Below are 23208 nucleotides of genomic sequence, written 5' to 3'. Positions count from 1 at the left end.
TACGATCTATTCAGCTAAAGCAACACAAAAGCTGTGCACAGATGAGCCCCCTGGGCACTTCAGACACCCAGTGCCTTTTGTGTGGGTCATGGTAGGAATCCACCCTAGAACGCACCCACTTAGCCTTGGGATAGGGGAGATACTGAAGAAAAACAGGAGGAGAGAATATAGTAGATAGGCAAATATTGCTTGCCTTGCTGTCATCTTGTGCTGGGACGTGGCATTTTTCCCTGAATGCTGTCAGAGTCATACTGGCCTCTCGAGTATGAACCCAGGAGACCACAAAGCTCCAGGCTGCGTCTGTAGTCTATCAGCAAAGTGGAATGTAAACCCAACACTTACATGCCCTCCAAGGACCCGCGTGGCAGGGATGACAGCCCGGGCAGCATCCCATCCATCTCGTTTATGCAGAAACAAACCGGAGTGGAGAGCCAAGTCTCTCTGGTGGGAATACAAGTGAATTTTGGCCAAAAAGCAAAGAGCCCTGAATTGCAAATTATGACAACTCTGGAAATTAATCTAGTAATGCTAAAAAAGGTTTCCTTGGCCAGAGGATCTAGACAGCCCCATGCCAGCAAGATGCATATCGGCATTGCCTACTTGTCCCAAGAGATCACCAGAGACAACTCTGAGAAGAAGATAGGAAGCAGTGACTTGGATCATGGCTGTTAGTGAGCCCTCCATAGAATGAAATGAAAATGGGATCCCTCACTCTGAACATGGATTGTGTTTCAGGTAATGCCTCAAGTACTTTGGCATGAAGGTCACACCAGTAAGACACAAAGCCCCGAGCTTATTCCTAATTTTTCCGTATTTTCTGTGACCTTAGGGAAATTACTTTCTCTCCCAGCATCTAGGAACCCTTTTCTGCTGCAATATGAAGGCAATAACAGTCTCTTTGGATATCTTGCCTGTTCGGACAACAAGCACTTTGTGACTGTGATATCCTACCTCCTTGTATGTACAGCACCTAGCACACTTCCATGTGCTACCCTAATACAACCCCCCAATAGCTGCATACAATATGAATTGCAAGGATAAAAACAGAACGTGACACCATGTTCCAAGTGGGGCAGGAACCTAAAATAGAGAGGATAGATTACTATTCTTCTTTACTATACATCTCTTTCCAAGCCACCGTATGTGACAGCATGAAAAAAGGTGGAGCTATGGCCCTGCTCCATCTTGTGCCTTTCCTGTATTGCTCTGAGGACAGGCAATGGAGTCAGGACAGGCATTTTCTCTAGCAGTGCAAGGGAAGGGCATCCTGTGTACACCTATCCTCCACCCCCGTTCCCACCCCTGCTCAAAGCCTGGCTCTAACACTTGTGCCAGTACGTGCTGAGTCAGAGAGTTCCCCCCAGGGCACTTCAGACTTCTCTGTAAAACCCCCCATAACAAATACGTTTCTGAGACTTTAATGGAAAGATATTTATTTTTAAAGGAAAATTTCCCCTGAACTCCTGCCTGCATATGGGTTTTTCATAAAGAACAGCGATCCCGGCCTACATGAATTCAGTCCCAGGCCTGGGAAGCTGTCATCATGGTGCTATTCCAGGAGACACTGCCCGCATTTACATAAGATGTTGACTGCGCAGTGGCTTGTTACTACTGTGCTGTAGCGTCGCGTGGCACAAAGTGTGACACAATGCTACTGCGTAGCAGTAATGAGCTGCTGCACAGTCAGTGTCATCTAAAAGCCATTCGGTGATGACCCTGAAGTCATTTCATAGTGTAAACACAAGTACTAAATGACTGCGCAGTAACGACTGCACAGCCAGTGTCTCGTGTTGATGCAGCCGCTGAACATGGACTTACTTACATACAGCCAGTTTCCAGGGTCGGGAAAGAAGGAAGAAGAGAATTTAACTTAACACTAGAAGTCACAAGCAGGAAATCAGACTGTTGAATCGTTTCAGTTTAATTAATCCAAGCTGCTATGAAAGTAAGATGATCTTATTACTATACCATTTTTAACTCAGCAGTGCCCCTGTGATTGACAACCACCTTGCACTAATAGCATAGACTATTCACAACGGTGTCTAACTTTATCAGCATGACTGACACCACCACAATACACACGCAGTTGAAATTTGCCAGTGTATGTTTAGCAAAGGAAGTGGCAGGCTGTCCGGCATGTGTTATTTTCAGCCAGGACACCACCTGTGAATGCCACTCCCCTCTGCAGAAGTTGTTATTACGGCCCCAGACATCTGTAATTCATAGGGAGCGTGTTCCCGCAGCAGCCCTGGCTGCCTGTCATTCTTTTAATCTCAAAAGTCAGGCAGTGAATACATAATGCCTCATTCCAGTTCTGGCTTTTAAATTAAAAATAAATAAGTAACAGTAGCAAGAAAGGAATCGTGCACATCCACACAGAGGAAGTGAGGGGCCTCGTGCCATCTTTTTCAAGGTACAACTTAAGCCAGATCATCTCTGATCCTCAGAATCCATACAAAGGATACTGCCCCTTCCCTGTACAAAGGGTTGGGCTTAGCCCCGCATAAAACAGCCCCTAACTCAGGTGCTCAGACCCCCTCAACCGGTCCACTGGGTAAGAGGGAGACAGACACAAAGAGGGAAGGGCAGCAGGAGTGGGGCTGGCAGGTCACTGTTGTGCCCCCAAATTGCCAGAGACTTACAGAGGTTTCGGGCTGCACTGGGTCTCCTCTATTCCCCTCCTGTCAAGGACACCAGGCCTAAGAGGAGGTTGAGGCAGAAGTGCATTTAACATCACCTGTACAGGAGCCGTGGCAGCTTGAGCCAAGGAAAGACAATGGCAGCCTCAGAGCCAGCAAAGAGGGGGCTTTGGGATCCTAGGCTGGACCACTGGCCACCATCACGGAAGGAGCGAATCCCCTCCTCCGAGTACTCTGGGAAGCTTGGTGATAGAGCCCTGCCCATGCCCAGAACTCCTACCTGCTGCTTTTTAATAGAAAGCAGTGATCCCAGCCTACACAAATTCAGTCCCAGGGCTGGGAAACCAATTGCTGTAGTTTAAAGAAAAGCAGGATGGATGGGGAGGACAGGGCATTTGTATTCAGAACAGTCACTGGCATCATCCCCCAACACAGACACTACAGGAAAGAAGCAGAGTGAAAGTCAACAGAATTTCAAAATCTTGCAGGGAGGGTGACAGGTTTTTAAACCACAAAAAGTTACCAAGAAGGAGAAAAACCCAGTCCCCAGACTGGGCTGATGGCATGGGCACTGGGGTTATTCAACCATATCTTACTGGGACCCCCAGGGAATAGTTTAGAGGGCAAAACTTGCTCAGGTGAACCTATAACAGCACCTCATATGACATAACTGGGAAGCATCCCCTGTATAATGCTATTTAAATTGTCACTTACAAGAGCCATGTCCCACTGCAAACAGATCTTTGTACTTCGGATTCCTGCAACAAGAAAAGAAATGCAATGCTGGATTGATCGGTCATATGTAGCTCAACAGACCTGCATGGAACCTAAAGGATTAGGAAGTCTAAGGGTCGGATCTGGCAAATAGGTGTATGTGATCACAGATGGGCAATTTTTTTTTGCAGGATCAAAATCAATGCAAGGAGATGACGGCAGCACCTGGAAGAAATAAGGCAAGGGTAAGAGAAAGGTGAGGTCAATGAGGTTTCATTCTCTAGGGCTGCCCACTTGGTGCACTGCAGTGTCATGGACAATTTACTTCTAAAAATACATCTTAGAGGAAGGCTCAGTGGCTGCTGCCTATATCCTAGGACCACCCCACTCATGTGAGAACTGGCGGCTACTCAGTCCATTCATGAGCAGTGTAACTTGCCTGCTGTAGGGTGGACTCAGCATCCCTAACCAGAAAGACAAATTCCTTCTTCAAAACTGTTCCCAGCTTCATTCCTGCTGGGGGAAGTGGGTACAAGACATCAATGGTTCTCAACCTTTTTAGGTGGAACACTTTTCAGCTTGACCAGAGTCATGGCTGGACTCCCCAGGTATGACCAATTAAAAAAGCTGTGAGAATGTATACATCTTATTAAAAGCAATGGATTTTTTTCCCAGGGAACTGAGCCCTTGCTCGTCTCCGGACGGAGAACGCTAGCCCTAGCATGCACCCCCAAGCGATGAGGCAAATGACGAGGTGATCTGAGAAGGCATGTGGCCTGTAAATCACTGGGGAGAGTTGGCCTTTAAGATCAAAGGTATTCTCAATCTCAGCTATAGGAGAGTCCCACATTATCTAATCCCTTTAATTTGTACTAAAGCTACTTGTCTCAGTAACATTGTGCAACAGTGAATTCCACACATTGATTATTGTAACAATTTGGGATCTCCTTCTGTGGCTTGAACAAGCTCTCAAGGGTCTAGTCAAACCCCTTGTGCAGATGCAGGGTTCACTGGTCCTAAACCATGTGAGATAGATGCTCATCCAGCCTCCAAGGCAGGATATTCCACCACTTCTACTGTGACACATAGGGAGCTATTTATTTCATATGCTTGCAGTTATTTCCTGTGCTATATAAGTAAAGAGCAATGGAGTTCTATAATCCTGTGCAATGTCTGTGCCTGCTTGCTTTCCTTACAGCCTGTTCCTGAAGAGTTAGACCCCCGACCAAAGTGACCTCACGGATGGAGTTCTAGAAGAGGATGTGCTTGAGCTACAAGAAAGCCATATAGGTTGAAATCAAGTGGAGTGAGGTGCTTAAGTGGGCCTAAATGACTTACCCTAGATTCATAGATGTTAGGGTCAGAAGGGACCTCAATAGATAATCGAGTCCGACCCCCTGCATAAGCAGGAAAGAGTGCTGGGTCTAGATGACCCCAGCTAGATACTCATCTAACCTCCTCTTGAAGACCCCCAGGGTAGGGGAGAGCACCACCTCCCTTGGGAGCCCGTTCCAGACCTTGGCCACTCGAACTGTGAGGAAGTTTTTCCTAATGTCCAGTCTAAATCTGCTCTCTGCTAGCTTGTGGCCATTGTTTCTTGTAACCCCCGGGGGTGCCTTGGTGAATAAATACTCACCAATTCCCTTCTGTGCCCCCGTGATGAACTTATAGGCAGCCACAAGGTCGCCTCTCAACCTTCTCTTGCGGAGGCTGAAAAGGTCCAGTTTCTCTAGTCTCTCCTCGTAGGGCTTGGTCTGCAAGCCCTTAACCATACGAGTGGCCCTTCTCTGGACCCTCTCCAGGTTATCCGCATCCCTCTTGAAGCGCGGCACCCGGAATTGCACTCAGTACTCCAACTGCGGTCTGACCAGTGCCCGATAGAGGGGAAGTATCACCTCCCTGGACCTATTCGTCATGCATCTGCTGATGCACGATAAAGTGCCACTGGCTTTTTTGATGGCTTCATCACACTGCTGACTCATGTTCATCTTGGAGTCCACTAGGTTACATATGAAGCCCGTAGCACAACAGAGAGCTGGGTCCTAGCCCCCAGGCCATCATCTCTGCCCAAAGCACATAGTCCCATTTATTAAAAACAAATCGCTATGTGATTCCTGCCAGTGCCCACACACATTGCAGACCTCAAACAGGCATACCCTTGATTGCTGGCTGAACTGCAGGCTGAGGAGGCTGCCTGAGATAAACAGCAATGAAACGTATCACCTGACAGACTCTTGGTGGCACTCTGTTCTGATTAGCACAATGCACAAAATGCTTCTCTTCGTTTTTTACTCATAATAATGATGGTAGCAATGGCCATTTGCATTTCACGGGAACTGGGCTGGGAACTGAGAGCTGTTCCAAGACTGCCCAGCTTGAGAAGCCAGCACGTGGGACTGAATGCCCTGGGAACTGTACTTTTATGAGTCATTTGGCAGAGAGATGACCAGCCACAGCTGCATCAGAGGACCTTATCACTTCTCTTAGGTGAGTGGGTCTCAGCAAAGATACCCCTTGTTAGACTCTAGGCTCTGCTCAGAAAATGCCTGCTCTTAGTTTCCACTTGTTTTTTGACTACAGAAAAATAACAGAGCAATTCTTCTGTTGCAAAGAACTCAGAAAGACTATGGCAGGGCAGAATGGTTTTAACACTGTGAATTCCTATTTGAAATCTCAGAGTGAATCATGCTTGCACATTTGACAGCGTTAACATTGTGTGGTATCCATGGCACCCTTGGGAGGAGTTCAAGGCACCCCAGGGTGCCCCAGGATCCCAGCTGTAAATCACTGGCTTAGGCAATGAGGATTGCAGGAATGCTGCTCCCAGGCAGAGGACACCTGGGTGAGGATGGAGAGCCCCACATGAGGGACTGCAAAGGACTGTGAAGCCTAGAGGGAAGGCCCTGGGGATGGAAGGATGGGGAAGCTTGTGGGACCTAGAGAGGCAGTCTGTGTGGATCCCTAAGTCAGCTCTAATTTGGAAGAACTAATTAAGGGCCTTGTCACACGTTACATTTTGCATGTTTTAAACGCACTTAAAATGCGAGTGACTGTGCATTCAAGCAGTGAAACACCTGCAAAATGCAAGCTGCTCCACAGGGATAACACAAGCAATTTGTGGTCCTCAGCCAGCCATAACATCAGCCAGGGACCTCTCTGCTGTACAAAGCCTCCAGGTGGGACAAGGAAAACCACACATCAGGAGGAAGGATCCTGGATTTGTCACTTGTCAGGTTGTTCCACATTCAAGTTGAAAGCCAGGTGCTTGCAGCCCTGGAGGGTCCCAGCCCCGGCACTGCACCAGAGCTGATTCAGGACTCTGGTGCAGTGCTGGCACTGGGACCAACAATCAGCGAGCTGTGCATGTTGGGTGTAGTAAACATTACCATGCCACTGCCCAGAACATAATCGGACCTTAATCTCACAGAGATTTAACATGCACTAAGCGCCCCACAGGACAAACCCTAAAGCTGGTGGAGAATATAAGTTGACAGTAATAAGTGAGAAGGGGGAGTTCCTTGGAAAGACCCGTGGTTGTGCTCTGACTGACAGCGAAGCAGGTACACAAAGTGCTAGACTGGGTAAGTCCCTCTGCAGGAACCTGTGCAGCACCTCGATGGGGCCAGTCTCAGGAAACACTCCTAGTCAGGACAGTGTTGCAAATACCCACTTGCAGGTAAGCCCAAGTAGAAGTGCTGTCCTGAATGGGAGCTCAGGCATCTGACACATCCTGTCCCACTTGCAGTAACCCAGCTAGACTGCCCAATTGCACTGGCACACCCTGCTCTATCTTTTCTTCTCCTAAACCCATGCCTGAACCTGTGCCCCATGCTCTCTACGTACGGTGTCCGTCATGTTCTCTCCATTCTCTGTCTGGGCCAGTTCAGGACAGACCCACCTGTACATCCTGCAGGGAGGATATGCTCGTTCTGTTTGAGAACCCTCTTTGTCCTTGTGCTCTGTGCAAATCCTGCTCTGTCTTCAGCCACTGAGGGGTGATGGAAGATGAGCACCAGCCTGACAGAGTCAGTACCGCAGCACGAGCCCTGTGCCCAGAAGCCCCTGGCCCCTCCAGCCATTGTCAAAGAAGAACCGAGTGCAATGATTTAAAGCAAAGCGCGTGCTCCCTGGAAGTGCTCGGAATGTATTTAAAATCGACCCCTAGTCTCCTTGCCGTGATAAAGGAGGCAGACTCCTGGACAGAGGAGCGCTGCCTTGTAATAAATATTGCCGTTTATTCTGTGCCTGCCCAAGCGCTGGAGAGAACATTTGCAAGCAATAAGCTCACCAGCAGATGGCAGTCACTGCAAGCCTCTTGGCTTTGTCGTACTGGAACTTCCACAGCGGGAGGAGGGTGCCCAGCTGGTCCCGGTACTCGTCCGAGGCATCCTCGAAATATTTGAAGTCTGAAAAACCAGAAAGGAATGGCTGCATTTCCAAGGGATTCACCGGGGCAAAGCTGGAGAGAATTCCTCTCCCCAGCTCCAGTAATCCAGTAGCTCCTGGACGGCCCTACCTGTGGTCAGAGCCTCAGCTAGCCCGTCCCCGTACAACACAAAACATGGCGTAGTCTCTGCCCCGAAGATCTCGCAGGCTAGAGAAAGGGGACAGGCTCAGGCTGGGAGGGGAAATGGAGACACAGAGACTTGTTCAAAGTGAGTGACACAGGGCTGGGGACAGAAACCAGGTGTCCTAGGCTGCAGGCCTGGGGCACCCAGCCTCGCTTTCTTTCGTGGCAGCAGTAGAGCCCCTGAAAACCTTGTCAGGCATTTGGAGGCACAGACTGTTATTGCTGTGCTTTTTTCTGGGAGTCTGGACAAAGTGCAAGGTGCTGTACAAATGTTAAAGAAAGCTTGGCCCTGCCCCAACACCTGTCAGGAATTCAGGTGTTAGGAAGAGGAGAGAGACAGAGACAGACAGGGCCTAAGGGTGCTTAGACTCATTCAAGGAAGTCTTCCAGTGGCCCTATGGCTGCCAAAGACTGCACAGGTCCCCACCTGCTCAGAGCAGTGCTGGCATTGTATGTCCCCTGGATGACTGGAATTTGCCATCATTTTTGTCTTCTAGTAGGTCTCCAGCTCCACTCACACTTGTGTCTTAATACCTTAATACCTCTGCTTTCTTGCCCTTCACACTACCCATTTCATGCTCTTCCATGTTGCTATTCTCTCTCCTCACCCTCAGGATTTGGCCCCTTCCTGCGTGGAACAGCCTCCTTCTATTGTGTCAAGCATCCATCATCTCTAATACTGAGCCCTGGACCAAACCTTCCTCCACTGACCTCTGCCCTGCCCCTCTCCGCTGCCTTCCTCACCTGATTCTTAAGCACTCTGTTCTCTGTCTTGTTAAGGACCCAAGTCTGGGAACTACCAAGAACTGTTGTCTCCCCTGAACTCTGGGTTGCAAGCCCGTTGAGAGAAGGGACTGGTCTCCCTACATCTTGTGAAGCAGCAGTATGCTCGTAGTATACAGGTCCCGGGGGAGGAAGGCATGCTTTCCCAGTACATCCATGCACAGATCTCTCCCCCTTCCCCTGCAACCACAGGGAGGCTCTGCAATGGTCAGAATGGCAATGGGACAGATCCTCAGTAAGTGTAAATCAGTATTGCTCCCAGTCAGCAGAATTATACCAGTCAAAGACCTGCTCCAATATATCACATCACCCTTCTACTAGCGGCAGGTCTTCTGTCTGAATCGAGACAACACATAATTCAGCCAGAAAGTGCCTCCTTGGTTGTAATTGTTCTGAGGGTTGAGAAGTAAAACACCTGAATGCTGCCATGCTGATGTGTTTTATTAGGTATATGAATAAATAATAATCCTAGATGCTTTGCTAGTGCTTTTTCTTGGAGGATGTTAGGGTACTTCACAAGTTCCCATTAATTAATTTGTCCTTTCAATGGCCTTGGAAAGCACAGAGCTGTTATCAGCTCCTTTTTGGATGGGGCACCTGAGGATGTGGGCAATGAAAGTGATTTATGCAAGGTCACATAGTTCTGCAAAAGAGCTACAAAGAGAGCCCAAGAGTCCTGACTCCCAGCTCTCACTCCAACCATTAGGCAACAGTCCTTCAAAACAATGCTGTACCCCAATACAGGGGTCTCTGCTGGGGGTGGGAAGCTTTAAGGTGCCTACCTCTGGCCTATATGGAAGAAATGCATCTCCCCGAGTTTGGCCAGTGCTTGGCACTAGGGGGTGTGTTAGCTGGCTGTGCTGACCCAAATGGAGCACAGCATTCTGGGTTATGTTTCCATAAAGGATCTAATCCATGCTGGAATTAGCCGGTGGATTTTAAAAGAGAGGTGACCAAAGGCTGAACTGAAACCTTCGGGTCACATTAAGCCCATGGTGGCCTTTGGAGGAGACTGTTAGTGCTGACGGCACTGTTACATGGAATGAAATGGCATTTGGTAGCTGGATCCACAAGCTCTTCACATTGCAATGACACAGGGAAAGGGCCATAGCATCCAAGTGCCTCAAGAGCAAAAAAGGATTCTGCTGGATTTCGTATCTAGTTAGTCCTCTTCCTTCCCTGTGTCCATGCAATGATCCATAGCAGCCACTGAACCAAGCATGGTCACAATGCTGAGTAGCTGATGACCTCCTTGAGGAAATGATCATCAGCATGACATTGATTGATGACCTGATCCAAGGAGTTGTCAATTTGGATCGATTACAGCTGGAGTCTGACAGAATTAGACACCCATCCATGACCGAATGGGACTTGGGCACCTAACCTGGAAACCTCAGCCTACATTTTCATAGGAGCTTTAACAGCCCAGGTGGCAGCCCTGCACTACCCTCCTCTGCAGAGCTGGTGCTCCGAGTGTGAACGTCGTCCCTGCTGCGGGGGCTTTACCTTGTGCAATGTCGTCAAAGGTGTTCTGATTCACCATCCGCTCCATGATTTTGGCTGCCTTTGTCACCTTGGTTACATCATCACTCTGTCAAGGACAAGAGGGAGGAGAGATTTTATATTGGACGTGTCAACCAAATGAGAAGTTAGCTCCCTAAAACTAGCATCTACTGGAGAGCCCCTAACATGAGGTCTCTAGTCCAGGGGTCTTCAGGTCCAATGTAGATAACCAAGAGCAAAGGATCTAGAAGTTCTTCAGAAAATCACTGGCAATTCCAGCTGGAGAGACACACAGATCAACAGCAACAAACAATAATAGCCTGTGCTGTGGGAGTCACATGTTGTGCTGGAGATGTTCAAAGGCACAAAGTACAACGGGGTGCCCAGCTCCCACTGAAAGTCACTGAGAACCTGGCCCCTCCATCCCTTTATGGAAAATCCTGTCCTTATGGTCAGTGCTGCTGTGCACAACAACTGCACCAAGAAGCACTGCATGATGCTGAACACAGGAGCAACAGAGGGGAGAGAGCTGCTTTTCAGACCCATCTCCAGTGGCAATTCCAGGGATGGGCCCAGATCCCCTGCACCTGCCCCCTTCCCCAAAGTCTGGAGCAGTCCAATCCTACCTAAAGGTAAATAGTAACTGCACCAAGTCCATCAGGGTAACAGTGACTTGTTTAAAAAGGGTGGGTGCAGAGACCTCCAAGCAACTGCCATGGAGTTTGTGTCTATACCTCTGTAGGGTACAGCATGGGCCCATCCACACCTCCAAGGCTTCCCTCCCCAGAACACCGTTAGGGTTCAAAGGCTCCAGTATGGCATCCCCTTTGGTTTGGAGTGCACCAGCATTTACAGAGTGCTTCATTCCACATTCAAAGAGCTGTAAAGGTGAACTAATCCATGCATCGCTCCAGGGGACTATTGCCCTCCTCTTCTACAGAGAGGAAGGTGAAGCAACTTGCCAAAGGCAATGCAGAAGCAGCAGCAAAGTGAGGAATACAGCTCCAGATCTCCTGACTCCCAGACTCATGCTCCTTCCTACAGCCTACCTGCCATCACACTGAGCACGTATCCAGTATCAGAAGCCTGAGGAAAGCTTTACTAACCCCTAAGTGCTCACCAGTGCTACCACGCTTCCAGCACTGCTAGTCACAGATACCTGCGGCCATGCCCTGGCACACAGCCCAAGAGGTCTCAGCTCATGGTACTGTGCAGACTCAGTGGGACCCCGTCTCCCTGACCCAAAGAGCTTGCCATGCACGAATCACTGAATCAGAGCAGTAGGGTGGAAAAGATCTCCAGAGGTCATCTAGTCCAACCCCCTGCCTGAAGCAGGATCATCAACATAGGAAGCACAGAATGGAGCAGGGAATCAAATGTATGAACTGAGCCAGTATAATACAGGCACAGACTTTCACCGTCAGGCCTTCAGTCTACCTGTACGCAGACCTTGACTGAAAACCTCTAGATGCCAGAGAACAATAACCACGTCCACAAAAACTTCATGGATCTACATTGGTTGGACACGTATTGCAGGACGGGCCCGCAAATATCTGCTTGTGAAAGAGCATGTGTGGGAAGCGTGGTTCTGACTTGTCCACTGCACCTTAGAGTCAAGGCAGCAAAGATGATCCTAAGAAAACTAGCGGGTGTTGCTACGAACAATCACTACCATGAAAGCCTCCATTATTTCTGCACCCTGGAAGAGCGTAACTGAGGGGGAAGGCACCAAGGACTTGCTGCCCCTACAGACAGCTGCTGCTCCTGGTCTGAGAGGCTGCCTAGCCTTGTCCCCTCCATGCCCACGCAAGATATCCATACATTTCTAGTGTTCACAGCATGACTCTGTGACCCTGGCAATCAAGGCTGCATCCCCTTTTGGGATGCTGCGATTAGCTACCAGGGAAAGTGCAGCAGCTGTGCTCAGGGTACGGTTTGCCATTCTCTCTTCTCTGGGATACTTGTCTAGTTGGAGTTTGTGAGATGGCAAGGTTGGGATGCCGATGTACTTCTCTCTCAGTCCAGCCCTGCTCCGTCCCCCTCCCTCGCTATGGAAAACATGGGTGTGTGAGCTCAGCACTCACTCCTTCTGAAGCTGCAGAGGAAGCAGCCAGCAGGAGTTACCTGCTCCTCCTTCCTTCACTACCACTGACCAGCCGGCACCTCCAAGTAACATCACCTGGATGCAGGGGTGACTGCTGACCAGGTGTCACAATATCCCTTTAGTCGAGGACAGGCAGGCACAACCCACACACTGCTGTGGCTCCAAGTCCCCCCCTTCCTCAGGTCTGGTTATATGCACTAAGAAATCAAAGATTCAAGGAAAACAGACAGCTGCAGCCTCCTCGGGCCCCATTCTCCAGATGGCTCTGCCCAGATCCCCTCTCTCAGCAAGCCACTCTGACCTCGCTTCTACCCAAGGGGCCGCCTGCTTCGGCAAAACCCGGTAATTCATTCTCAGCAGAATCAGATCTGCTTCAAGGAAAACCCGCCGGCCTCACACTGACTTCAGAGGAGCTGTGAGGCCATTTGCTCACAGGGCCTTTATTTACAGGAATTGGTGATTCAAAAGTGTTTACCCTGCAATGCAGAAAAACCGGTCCAGAAGGACGAGAAGGGGCGTAGGTCAGTTTTCTTATTAACTAGTTAGGCTGAAGCTTTTCAGCCAAGCAGCCCTGCACAACAGCACGCATGGCATTAACCTAAACCCAAGGCAGCAGCTTTCTGATTGGCTGCTTCAGGGTTGATTATTCAGGATCTGATGAGGTTTGCTCTTCAGTGTAATACTGATCTCTTTAAAAAGGCCCATCTGAAAAGGATTCCCCCTCCGTGAGCCGCTTCTGGGCTGACGTTCTGCCTGCAATCCCCAGCCCACCACCAGACTGATTTATGCTGCTCGGGTTTAAGTAAATTATATTTGGAAACGCAATAATGTTAATGGAGTCATATGTTCTGACTGGATAATGGTCTGGGAGTCTGGAAATAGATGGCCTGGCCTGCCCATCATGTTTCTTTTCAAAAAATCCTTTGCATTTGCTGGTCAGAGGCTGGCTGGTTGCAGTGTATAACCCCATTAGCCTGGTTGCTCAGCTACTAACAAACCAGGATTCTGCTGATGTCCAGGAGACAGCTGTCTGACTGCTATTAAACCAGGAACCCGGATAAAAAAGCCAGTATGCAAGAATCCCATTGATGCCAATTAAGTAATGGCTGGCACCTCCAATGACAACCAAGCTACACCACCAGACCTCTCTGCTTCGAAGGATCTTTAACGTGTAAGAAGGAAGCCTCCACGAACACTCACTCGGGGCTAACATCCTCACGGCATCCCTGCTCATTGCCAACGCAGCATCGCCAACAGGCAGTCTCCAGGGGAAGTATTTTCACACTGTGAGTATGGGACCACAATAGATGTGATGTAGCCCAGTGGGTAGGGCCAAGGTTGGGACCATGGTACAAGCTGAGGGTTAAGGGCCTAGAACAGGAACCAAGACACCCATCAAAGGTCTGGAGCCAAAATGTGCACTTGAGACGCACTGAATCTGGGAGCCAAAAGTCTAGCAAAAGGCTTAGAATAACAGCTGCTGGCTTTGAGTGTTGACCAGCCATGGAGCTACCTGGCACTCCTGGGATCACATACTAAAGGCGCTGCTCCCAGCAGCTGGTTCCACAAAGAGACCACGTCTGTGGCCAAGCTGCGGGGATCTGCTCATCCAGCAATGGCTCGCAGGCCCTCAACTGACTGCTATTAAGCCAGGAACCCAGAGAGCATGGATCATCCGTGAACTGTTCACCACAGCTATGCGACAGAGTGTGTCACTGCTCACTTACGGATTTGGGAAGGCTACCCTACAATATCTCCATTATCCAATGAGGCAAAACAGTAGAAGGAAAAACGGCACCACAGAACTGAAAGGGATGTCTTGGGTCACCAAGCCCAGTGTCCTGCTGTCACAGGCAAGGAAGTCATACAATTCCCTTCGTGAACTTGCTGCACTTCATCTTCAAACTCTTAGTTTCTTTCATCCCAGCTACTCTGTTCTGATGGTTAAAAACTTCTTTCTAATTTCCAACTTAAACATGTTTATGACAAGTTTGTTCCCATTTATGTGTTCTTGTGCCAACACTGTTCGGTAGCTCAGCTAGCTCTTCTGCCTTATTAGTTGCCCCCAGATGACAGATCCCCTCTCAGCTTCTGTTTTGCTAGCTAATTAGGCCAAGCTCTTTTCGTCTCTTCATCCTTCCCTTTCCCCTGATTATCCTCCTATTACGCTGGTCTCCAAGTCAGTATGTGACTGAGTAGGACAGCCAAGTCTTTCTTTCCTCTGCTCTTTCCAACTAGCAAGCTTTCAGCTTGTAGCATATTTTTTGTTATTAGTCCTTAAGTGCATACACTTGTACTTTATCCTATTACATTTCATCTCATGCCAACTCATGGGAGATTATCGCCCAGGACCGCCCCAAAAGGAGGAAGAGTCTGCTGCAGGGATCTCAGTACTTAGAAACCTCATGACAACAAGAAGTGAAGAAGGAGCAGGAGCAGCGGGAGCAGCAGAAACAGAATGTCATGGAGCAAAGCAAGACTCCAGCGCCACCCACCCCACATGGAAACACACGTCTGAGCTGCAGCAAAGTCTATCAATCCTGGATAGGCCTCAACGGCCATCTTCAGACCCACAGATAAGACATTCATGGAAGATAATCATCCTCAATTGCGAGGGATTGTCGAAGAAGACATTTTATCCATTTTTATTATTCCAGTCCCTAAAATCATTCAGCTCTTCCCATATTCCAGTCCTCCAAACCGTTGACAGTGCCTCCCAGCCTTGTGTCATCAGCAAGTCTGACTTGCACACACTAGCCAAGGTCACTAATGAAAATATTAAATATGACTAGTTCCAATACTGATCCTTGAGACTCCACTAGTAAGCTTCCTCCAGACTGATACTTCTCCTTGAGTACAACCCGTTGCCATCCTCCCCCTCTTTGCTGACCTTACACCCCGTCTTCTGGTTTTGAACCCCTCAATGCTGTACCTTCAGAGGGACCACTTAAGGAACAAGGTACTGCTCCACACTTCACTTCTGCTTGCACAGCCCCACTGCTAGCTATTAGGGAATTGCCTGTGCCTTGCATACCCCTGGAATTTGATTCTGGCACCTCTTTGCTCTGAATTCTGCAGACTGATCCTGCATGACAAAAATAAATGTTTCCTTTCACTTGTACAAAACGGACTGCTCTTTCAGCTTTCCTGGGATCATGTCTGGAAAGCGTTAACAGTGAAAAGGAAAATACCAAATGGGATCATCAAAGTATCATTTTAAGCTTTCTGCTGAGGTCAATGAAGCATGCAGCAGTTTGTATTAATGTAGCTTCATTGGTACATTTCCCATTTCATTTTAATGACCTGCTTTTGGCAGTCCCATCCTTCTAAGCAAGTAATGACATTGTTGACTTGCGGCCCTATCCTTATCAAGGGAAGTCGTCCTTACTCCAGCACATGCAGTATTTCTGATGATAAAGCTACCTTTTTTTTCTTCCAAAAGAGCCCTTTAAAAAAAAAAAAAATCACACTCGATTTATAGGCAAGGTTGACTTATAATCAGGCCCTAACTGTCTTGACTTTTGAACTTGCAGGATTTTTGTGCGTGCAATAAAAGTACCCCATCTTGAAATTTTTTCAGTGTCATTTTCATTTTCATATTTTCAAGTGCATTTAACCCTTTTGGTTCTTTCCTTAGTTATCTGACTCTCCTGTTGGATTCTGGAAGGTCCAGAGTAGTTCATGGTCATTATCCCTAATTATCATCTATTTATAGTTGGGGGGGAAAAATCTCTGAAAACATGGGATCAATTATACCAGTGCTGCTCACAGTTTTGGCCCTGTGGGCCAGATGAATAGCGCAGGGCTGGTCTGTGGGGCAGATCAGGCCCCACGCCACCTCCATCGGCCAGGATCAGGCTCTTGGGGATCCATGCTGCCTCCGCTGGGCCAGGATAGGACTCTGGAAACTCTGTATGGCCCCCTGGGATCAGGCTCTAGGAGCACTGTGTGGCCTCCCCAGGACAGATTTGGGCTCCGTGCTTCTTCTGCCGAGCTGGGATCGGGCTCTGTGGCTCCATGCTGCCTCTGCCCAACTGAGATCAGGCTCTGGGGGCTCTGGACTGCCCCAGATGGGGCTCTAGGGCTCCCACATTGCCCCTCCCTGGCCCTCACCCACCAGGATTGGACCCCGTGCCACCCTGCATGCTCAGTTTATCACAGAGGACCACAGCCTTCAGGGCTCCCCACGAGATCTATAGGAAGCCCCACAGGCTGGATTACATGGCACCAGGGGGCTGGATCTGGCCCGTGGGCTGGGGACTGAGCAAGCAGATTTTGCTGGTCTGGGTGGTTGGTCATCCACTTTATAGCAGGTTGCTGAGTTAAGGACAAAACGCTTAGCCCTTTGCTAGTTTTTATTCCACAGGGTGCTGCTTCTTCACTGACAGAGCTCATCAGTGCTCTCACACAGGTGATCGGAGAAGCTGTGCCCCTTGAAATTAAAGCTTCAGAAAACAGGTGGAGGGCCTCCATGGTCTGGCACAGCTGTGTGCTACGGCTGTAGTATGGCTGTACTCCCACAAAGAGGACTCAGACTCACAAGTGTAAATGTCAGACAATAATCTCTGGATTTCCTACAACACCTCAATCGAACTTTGAGAAGACTAACCACTGTACAAATGTAGCCAGCTTTCAGCTATGGATGCAGCCATTGCCACCATATTCATGTTCCTCCAAAAGTTATCAAATGAACATAAGGCACATACCTGAGACTCTAGAGAGGTCAACTTTCCTCCCCTCCTCTTGTCTTCTTTCTTTGTAACTAGGGCTCTTTGCTTCTCTTTCTCCTTTGACTTTTCCAGTTTTTGAAGTTCCTCCACATAAGCATCGTAAATCTCCCACTGAGAGAGACAGAGAAAGAGATCGGACTTGCAGGCAATCTCCTTACAACTTTTCTTTCCTTTTTGTGTCCTTGTGACAAGGTATTTAGCAGAATTCACAGATTTCATTGGAATCTGACAGGCCGTACCATGAGTGCTTCTGCTGTTGCCTCGAACTTGCGACCAGCCCTCTCCTTACAATTGAGGGAATACAGATCAGCAGGCCCCACTTCTACACATTCACAAAATGATGTAGTACTAACACTAGCAACGCTCCACCCAGCATCCACTGAAATCAGCAAATGGGTACTTTTTTGCCCATTTTGTGAAGGACCAAGATCAGGATCTTAAAATCTCATAACAGCAGTGACAGATAGTGCATCAGTCACACAGTACTGGGTTCTTTCCCATTTCTTCCTCTGGTCTCTTTTTCATACTCTGACTCCACCTCTTCCCTGTACAATGGGTTCATTTTTTCCCGTACTCAGTAAATGACACAAGTGCATTAAGCATTTACCTCAATAATATCTAATGTTGCATGGCAAAATCCCATTGTAACTGCGCAACACAACCTAAAACTTGGACATTGGCTCTGCAGTCCAAAACCAGGTAAAGCTTTCGAAAGGCTTCCTACATTGCAGAACCTCACATATATGGAATGCCTTCCCTAAATGAACCCAGGAGTATTTTTCTTGCGTTCGGAAATTATCCATTATTTATGAAGTGCTATATTATAAAGAGCAGAGCTAACATTTTATAAACATGCAAAGACAAAATAGCTGCTCCAAAATGCTTTCCAGTCTAATTCAGAAAGACCAGACTGACAGATTATAATTCAAACACAAACAGGAGAAGGGAAGTAAAAGGCTTTACCAAACACATGCAGTAGAGCAGGAAGGCAAGGAAGCAAGGAGTCAAAGGAAGTATCAAACATGTAGAGTGCTACAAAAAGAAATGTGAAAGCAGGAGTGGGAAAAGCACAAAAGCTTGAAGGAAGTGTATGGAAAACACAGGGAGCAACAGAAAACAAGAGAACCGATTAAGTGAGAGTCTGTTTACACATTTCATTCCATAAGTGGATAAAAAGAAAGAGCTGAAACATTTCCTCCCAATTTTCAATGCTTTCATCTAAACATTCAGGTATGGCTCGATTCATTTAACAGGTCCGTTCTCCCAATCCCTCAGGTTATCCTATTATCAGAAAAGGGCCAGAAGAGAGCTCTTCCAGCCAGCTACATGCTATGAACTACAGTTAAGAAATAAATAGGAACACATTTTTGCCACAAAATAAAGGTGAATTTCTCTTCTCCACCATATATCTCTATCAGAGTTTCTCAGTTAATGTAGTCAAACTAATACCTTGTTTTGCACACTGATGTGTCTCTAGTACAATGGGCCACTCAACACAAATTGGGCCTACTTCCGTATCAGTAACAATCACAAACACACCAGCTGAGCATTTGTGAAGCAATCGGTAAACATGGCTGGATTCCGTATACAGTGTAAGTAATAATGAACTCCAGGTGTAAAACGTGCCATCCAGTGGTTTTCAACCTAGGGTCCGTGGACTGCTGGAGGGCCCATGAAAGATGACTATGATCAATCAAAAGTATGTGAATGCCCCCCTTACAATGCAAAGAAGTTCACAATGAAAATTTTCCATTAGAAATTTTTAGGGGTCCACAAATGAAAAAAGGTTGAAAACCACTGTCCTAACAAATTAAATGTTTTTCAAAAAAAATTGTTTAAGACAGAAAATACCATGTATTAATTCAGGACAGATCTTAATCTGAGTAAACTGGCATAGCCTTGCTGCCTTTGAAGGAGTTAAATAAAATGTATTTAGCCTGGATCTAGATCTGACCCTCCATGGCTTTTATTATAACAAGTCCTGCCTGTGGTTTCACTCATTATTACAACTGTGGCCTTTTGCTCTCTGAGATGATTTAGGCAATGGATGGAAAAACAATTCTGCATATTTTGAATACTTGTAAGCGCTCCTAAAAACCCCACAGAATGGGAAGCAAATCTCTGGAGGCTCCTTTTCTATATACTAGACAATCCTTTCAGGGTTAGCAAAGGGTATAAGTTTGCCAGGCTGGCTCATAGCTGGCTGGTCAGTAGCCAACAGCTGGACCTAGAATCTCTAAGACTTGCCATTAGAGATACGGGCCCTTAACAGGTTTATTCATTATAACTAAGACAGGGAATGAGTATGGACAACCAAACATATGACAATCTTATTCTGTTAGGTCTTGTTTCTGGGTCTACCATCAAAGTATTTGAATGCCTTCTGCTTATATTTTTAATATAAACAAGATGGCTTAAATCAGTACAAACCATATTTTCTCGAAACCAAGACATGCTTCCCCCACCTCCTATTAGCATGTATAGAATATAATAGGGAGGGAGTAGTCATCTTAAATTTGAAGTCATCTTGAATTTGGGTAAATATGATATTTCTCTCCATTTCCTTACAGTCCCCCTGACCTCCTTTCTTACACAGACAGTAAAAGAATTACTGTGTACCTGGTTAGCAGTGGCTGAAAAGTTTGCTCTAGGAGGAGGCTCCATCTGACATGCTCTTTCCTGAATATTAAAAAAAAACAAATACAAAGAGTGAATAGCAGTAAAAATGCCACCTCGCTTAGCAAAAGCGTTGTCTCACAAAAGACTCCAGCTGTAGAAATTGCCTAGAGGACTTCAGTTCCCAGCAGGGAGAGAGGGAAAGAATATGCAAACAAAATTATACCCAGCACAGGGGCAGAGCTGTGATTTAACTCTCCATTTGTACAGCGACCCGAGAACCCTTGGAGAGAACACACTACAATCCAACCAGCGACCATTTCCCTCCATCACCATCTTACCCATCCCAGCATTTTACACAGATAACCATTCTTGGCCCCTCTAATCTTTGCAGGAGGGACATGGATTTGGCTGTCCGCTCTCTGTTCACAAAGGAAGAATTTGAACATCAAGTGCTCATGTATTGCCGAAAGGGACAGCAGTGGCAGCCCACCCGCAGCGGGTTGTTGAATGTCTGCGAGGCCCTCTCACAGAAGTTGAACTGGTTGGTGAGCTTCTGTTCTTTTGCTGACTGTGGAGAAGGCTCCTCTGCTTCCACAGGTTCAATGGTTTCTGCAGCCTCTGCAGCTTCTTCTGCTCCCGCAGCCTAGGGAAGAGTGGAACGATGCTTAAGTAAAAGGTCGTGGCATCTCTATCATTGCAGGTTTTTAAGAGCAGGTTAGACAAATATTTGGCTGGGATGATTTAAGACTATAAGAACTGCCATTTACTGGGTGAGACCATAGGTCCATCTTGCCCAGTATCCTGTGTCACACAGGGGCAGAGACCAGAGGCTGAAAGGGAGAGTGAGCAGGGTCTGACCAGAGTATTTTCCACTGTTCCCCTCTCACTTGCAGCCTCCAGCATTTAAGATCTAGGAAGTTCTGATTCAGAGGCTGTGCCCCTAACCCCCATGCTCAATTGCTAGATTTTAAATAGGGATGATCATGCCTTCAGCAGGAAGCTGGACTACATGACTTCATGAGATCCCTTCCAGCCCTGTTTTTCTATGATCTAAGAACAAAAAGGGGCAGAGATCTCTCTTCAACTTCCAAATGCCTATGCCTTTGGTTGCTGGAGTCCCAGTGTCCAGCTGAGAGGACCTGTTACTCAGGGCCTATGTACTTCATTGATGAGACAGGAAAATAAATGAACGTGGCTTGTGAAGTCTACCAAAACAATGGCTGAGCGATATAACTGCACAAGTACATCAGGGGAGCACATATCAGGGCAGGAGAAGAGCTACTGAAGCTAAGGAATAGTGCTGACACAAGACCAAATGGCTACAGACTCACCACAAATGGGTTTAGGCTGGAAATCGGAGGGCATTTTTAATTGTCAGAGCAGTGAGGTTGTGAAACAGCATCCCCATAAGAGCAGTGGGACAAGAAGCCTGACTACTTTTAAGTTGGAGTTTGATAAATCAATTAATGGGATCATGACACGGCTATGTGCAACAGCAGGAGAGTGGAGTCTGTGACCCATCTGGTTCTTCCGTTTTATGTTTCATGTCCGTGTCTATGTTGCATGTTTTTTGTCTCTGCAACAGGGTTAGTCTATACCGCTCTCACAGTGACACCAGGACAGTCATTGAGAAACAAGTCCCATCTATTTGTTCCCAGTATGTCATGCACCACTGGCTGAACCATGTCCTGTTGTCTCTCCTTGCTGCCTGCCCAAGCATGCTCTCAGGATCTCAGTCACAGGCCCTGATCCTGGGAGCAGCACTGGGCACCCTTGGCGTCATCCTAACCGCAACCACACATTTACCCAGCAAGCCACACATGCAGTGTGGGAATGGGTAGGTGGACCTTGCTTCTCAGTGACATCTCAGAATGGCCACAAAGATCATAAACACCACCAATGATCTGAAACGAATCTGCCCTAGAAACCCTGTTGTGTGGACAAAGAGCCAGCGCCCCACTGTGTGCTCCTTCCTGACCGCTGCCTTTGGGTCAGGCCACAAGACTGGTTTATTTAACTGGCTTATGTTTGATGCTTGTGGATCCCATACTCTGCTTCTGTATCTGCTACACTCTTGTTTCTTTGTTCTTCCTATAAAATTTGAAAATGCTCTCATTTTGAATATGTGATTTGCTTGTTAGTAAATTGTGGGGTTTCTCCCACATTTTTGTAAGGCTGGCTGGTTCTTTTGTAGATGCCTAGAAAAAGAACACAAAGGATCTTCTATCACAAAGTAATAAGATGCCTTGAAATAGCTCCCTCGGAAGTAGACAAATGAAAGAGCTGAGTATTGCAATAGTAAAAAAACAATGGCCTCCAGACTTCTCTCAGCGCTGGTGCAGTGACATGCAAGCAGCCCAAGGGTCGCATGTGCCTTGTATAAAATAAGGCTGATTCATTACAGCTGACATGCCGCACACACAGACCGCAGGTCCACCCAGATGGAGCACTGGGATCAGACACAGGAAGGCATGCCAAAACCTCTTATCTCCATGGGCAACACTGCCTCATTAAAGAGTGGAGAGGGAGCTGTAGCCACCTTATAGACTCTGCATGAGACATATCTGCTGGGGCCACAGAAGTCATGAAGGCATCAGGCACGGAGCCTCTTCTGGTCGTGATTCTAATGCACAAACTGACCTCAGACTTTAATATTTAAAATCAAGTTGACAGTTCACAGGTGGCTGGGGGCCATTACCAGTAGATCTTCTTTGCTGCTTTCTTCTATAGCCTCTATCTCTTCAGTTTCCACCACGGAGGACCCAACAGGGGCCAGTTCTGAGAATGGAAGAGATAAGTTTATCAGCTCTGGCTGACAGGCTTCTTCTCCTAGGTGTCCCATACACTTTCCAACTTTTTCAGCATCAAAACAGACTTATCACACTTATGGTCTGAGGACCCTCCACCCTTTCTACTGAAGAACATGCACCACTAAGCAGAAGGCATGCTATTACTGTAGTGCCAGAAGAAGACCATGCAAGAGCAAGTCTGGCTGTCATCTAGTGGTTACAGCACTTTGCTGGGAGGGACTTCCTTTTCTCAGCAAAGTGCTCTAACCACAATAAGGAACCCTTGTACTTGCTCCCTTTCTGGCCCAATAACTCTTGCATGCTTGACCAGCAGAAGGGATAGAGACTGCCCTCTCCCAGACTATTCTATGGGTAGGGCACTATTCAGTGGTTAGGGCACTTTGCTAGGAGGCACAAGATGTGGGTTTGAATCCTTTAAGCTAAAGAACCTGGGACTCCCACTTCAAAGGTAAGTGCTGTAACCACCAGGCTAACAGTTAGGCACTCACCTTCAGTACAGGAACTAGCTGACCCAATCCACGGTGAAAATAGGTATCCAATGTGCACCCCCAAGTCAGGCACCTCAGCTCCAGAGAGATCCAATAATTCAGAAATACATTTGCCCCTAGTGTTTCCTGCTGGCCACCTCTAGGTTCTCCAAGTCATCCTTTGGGGGCACCTCACACCTCCCATTCTCTGTATAGTGCCCAGGTGCCTAACCCTGCGCAACCCTTCAGATGTCCTTAATTCTCCACAC

General features: G+C 47.6%; 1 protein-coding gene across 4 annotated transcripts in view; it reads right to left on the bottom strand.

Moving 5' to 3' along the window:
• Positions 1-23208, bottom strand: part of DNAI1 (dynein axonemal intermediate chain 1) — a 214096-nt gene that overhangs the window by 165487 nt on the left and 25401 nt on the right. For all 4 annotated transcript variants that reach the window (XM_019480027.2, XM_019480028.2, XM_059725327.1 and 1 more), the window contains exons 6-12: positions 22361-22440; positions 20153-20305; positions 19663-19722; positions 17020-17154; positions 10213-10297; positions 7642-7759; positions 3354-3397 (exon numbers count right to left, since the gene is read on the bottom strand). In XM_019480027.2, coding sequence (XP_019335572.1) covers positions 3354-3397; positions 7642-7759; positions 10213-10297; positions 17020-17154; positions 19663-19722; positions 20153-20305; positions 22361-22440 — 675 coding nt within the window. The remainder of the gene's footprint in view (positions 1-3353; positions 3398-7641; positions 7760-10212; positions 10298-17019; positions 17155-19662; positions 19723-20152; positions 20306-22360; positions 22441-23208) is intronic.

The sequence above is a fragment of the Alligator mississippiensis genome, chromosome 3 (genome assembly GCF_030867095.1).
Source record: "Alligator mississippiensis isolate rAllMis1 chromosome 3, rAllMis1, whole genome shotgun sequence".
Lineage (NCBI taxonomy): Eukaryota > Metazoa > Chordata > Crocodylia > Alligatoridae > Alligator > Alligator mississippiensis.
Note: the sequence above shows the minus strand (reverse complement) of the source record. Positions and strands in the feature narration are given on the sequence as shown.